Raw genomic sequence first — 2,419 nt, forward strand, 5'->3', positions numbered from 1 at the left:
ACACCTGTAATCTGCTCGCTTTGTAAATGGATTGTTTTTTTTGAATTTTTTATTTTCATTTTTTAAATTCTCGGCAAGATTTGTATACCTGGCCTTAGACAAAATCTGTCGCCTAAAATCCTTTCTAAGAGTGAAACCTGATGGATTATTAGGGGAACAGGGTTGCCACTAATGTCTCCCAGGTTTAATTCTTGGACTCTGCATATTAAAGTAAATGTGTAACTTAGGTTAAGTTTGATGCATTGGTATTTTGCTCCGGGAGGTTTTCCTCTGGGTTTTCCTGTCATGGGAAACCAACATATTTTTGGTTTGTTGTATCCTCAATTACATGTAGATCACAGGGAGATCACTTTTATTGTGCTATTTGTGGTTGCCATAATGATGATGACCAGAAAATCTTTTTGATAATTGTTATCATAATTATTATTGTTGTTGTTGTTGTTGTTGTTATTATTATTGTTATTAATTATTATTATTATTATCTGTTGTATTGAATAGCTTTCCAGTTTACAATTTGTTTTGAAACTTGCTGCGGACAGTGTCTAGGCAACAGTTCCTGGACTAAAAAAAATGTGTGTTTGATTGTCTTAAACTGTAGACTTTTTTGGTGATTTCACAGTTCTGTGACATAATCCACTTCTGACAGTTGGTTAGCAGTTTAGTAACATCGTTCTTGTGGGCTAGATCAGAGAGTCTTTCTTTAGGGTGGTGTTGAAATGTCCCAGGAAGTTAAACACTATATTGGTTTGCTTGATCTCGAAGTCGGGATAGAGTTTTCGGAGACCCAGTCTTAAATCCAGATACCTTCTCTTCTTATAATCGTTCCTATCGTTGATCTGTCCGATATTACATACAGTTCCTTCCACTAGGATGATAACTTTGTTCTTCTTATCAAAGATCGTCATGTCTGGTTTGTTTGCTCCATTCTCTGGCGCCTTATCTATATATATAGGCGTGTCCCAGATAATTTTAGCTTCGTCCTTTTCCGTGCTTGCTTTCGGGATCACTTGTTTATACCACCCTTTGGAGTCGTCGTTTTCCATGTTGTATACTGATAATAAAGTAAATCGGCCTTAACATTCTATCGTGTCTCGCCTTGTAGATTGTTTGGGCAATAGCAGAGCAGCCGCATAATAGACGTGGGACGGTTTCTTCTGCACTGTGGCACAGTGTGCACACTAAATCTAAGCCTTGTTCTTTTTGTTTCTTTACCCTGTAAACCTTTGTAGGGACGAGCTGTTGTAGAATACTGGTGTGCACACTTAGTACGACGTCCGGTATGTTTTTCCACTTCATGATTGGGTTGAAGTTGTGTTTAGACATGTCGTTATCTTTCCAGCGTTGAGTGACATAGCTGCCCAGCCATAGTTGTTCGGAGACGTTTTGTTTGTTCTTTGTGTCTGTTGCCTCTTTAAGGGTTGCTGACTTACTTTGGACTACTGATCTTGAACACAGTTTCCTTCTCACCCATTGTTACTGAGGTGGATTTGTGCTGTTCGTCGAATGTTACATCTACGTTTAATTGCTGGGCGTAAGTCTTGGCATCTTTTATCACTGATCTACTCTTTTTTGCTTCCTTGAAGTCCTGAAAGGTCCTCACTACTTCTATATGGGGATCTTTACTGGTCATGGTGTAGTGTGCGGTCTTTATCTTCGTAACTTTATACTGTATCTCTATTTCTTTTAAGCCTCTCCCGCCTAAATCTGCTGATAGGTATAAGGTCGGGTTCGACTCAGAGATGTGCTTGCCTTTGTTCTGTGCTATTACTGCTCGGGCCTTTCTGTCCAGTTCTTGTAGGTCTTCTACCGCCCATTCACTTGACCACATATAATATTGGAGAACTGGGTAAGCAAACGTGTTTGTGACCTTTACTTTTCTTGGAATGGAGAGTGGGGAGGTCCATATAGCTGCTAGTCTTCTTAAGTACTCTTGACTGGCCTGCTCAAACACCTGTTTGTCTAATTGGTTGACATTCTGTATCTTACCGAGAAATTTGTAGTGGTCTTCTTCTCCTAGTACTGGTATTTGGCTACCGCTTGTAAGGGGTAGGTTTTCGGTATTCTGGAGCTTTCCACCCTTGATGTGGATTGCGGCGCACTTTCGAATTCCCCAGTCTAGGCCTATATCACCAAACATGCCTTCAAGTCTATTTGTCAAAGTGGTTGCCCAGGCTGAACTTTTGTGACAAGTCTTCAGGTCGTCCACAAAAAGGCAATGCGTTATCTTTGTGTTCTTTGCATGTGAAAGGCTGTACCCTTCTGTTCCTCTGACGTACCAAGCGATTGGGTTGAGGCAGAGAGTAAAGAGCTTAACACAGAATGCGTCACCTTGGAGTATACCTCGCTTTATTATAAGGGGACCAATTTTCTGGTTACCTGCACTTGTTCTTACATGTAGAGTGATCGTCCAGCTCCTCAT

The 2,419-nt window shown here is 40.6% G+C and overlaps 1 protein-coding gene across 1 annotated transcript; it reads right to left on the reverse strand.

The window, feature by feature from the left end:
- Positions 1-1,426: 1,426 nt before the first annotated feature.
- LOC138053840 (uncharacterized) lies at positions 1,427-2,419 on the reverse strand. The gene has a single exon (XM_068900383.1). The coding sequence runs from the start codon at positions 2,417-2,419 to the stop codon at positions 1,427-1,429; it is 993 nt and encodes a 330-aa protein (XP_068756484.1).

This window comes from Montipora capricornis, chromosome 6, assembly GCF_036669925.1.
Source record: "Montipora capricornis isolate CH-2021 chromosome 6, ASM3666992v2, whole genome shotgun sequence".
NCBI lineage: Eukaryota > Metazoa > Cnidaria > Anthozoa > Scleractinia > Acroporidae > Montipora > Montipora capricornis.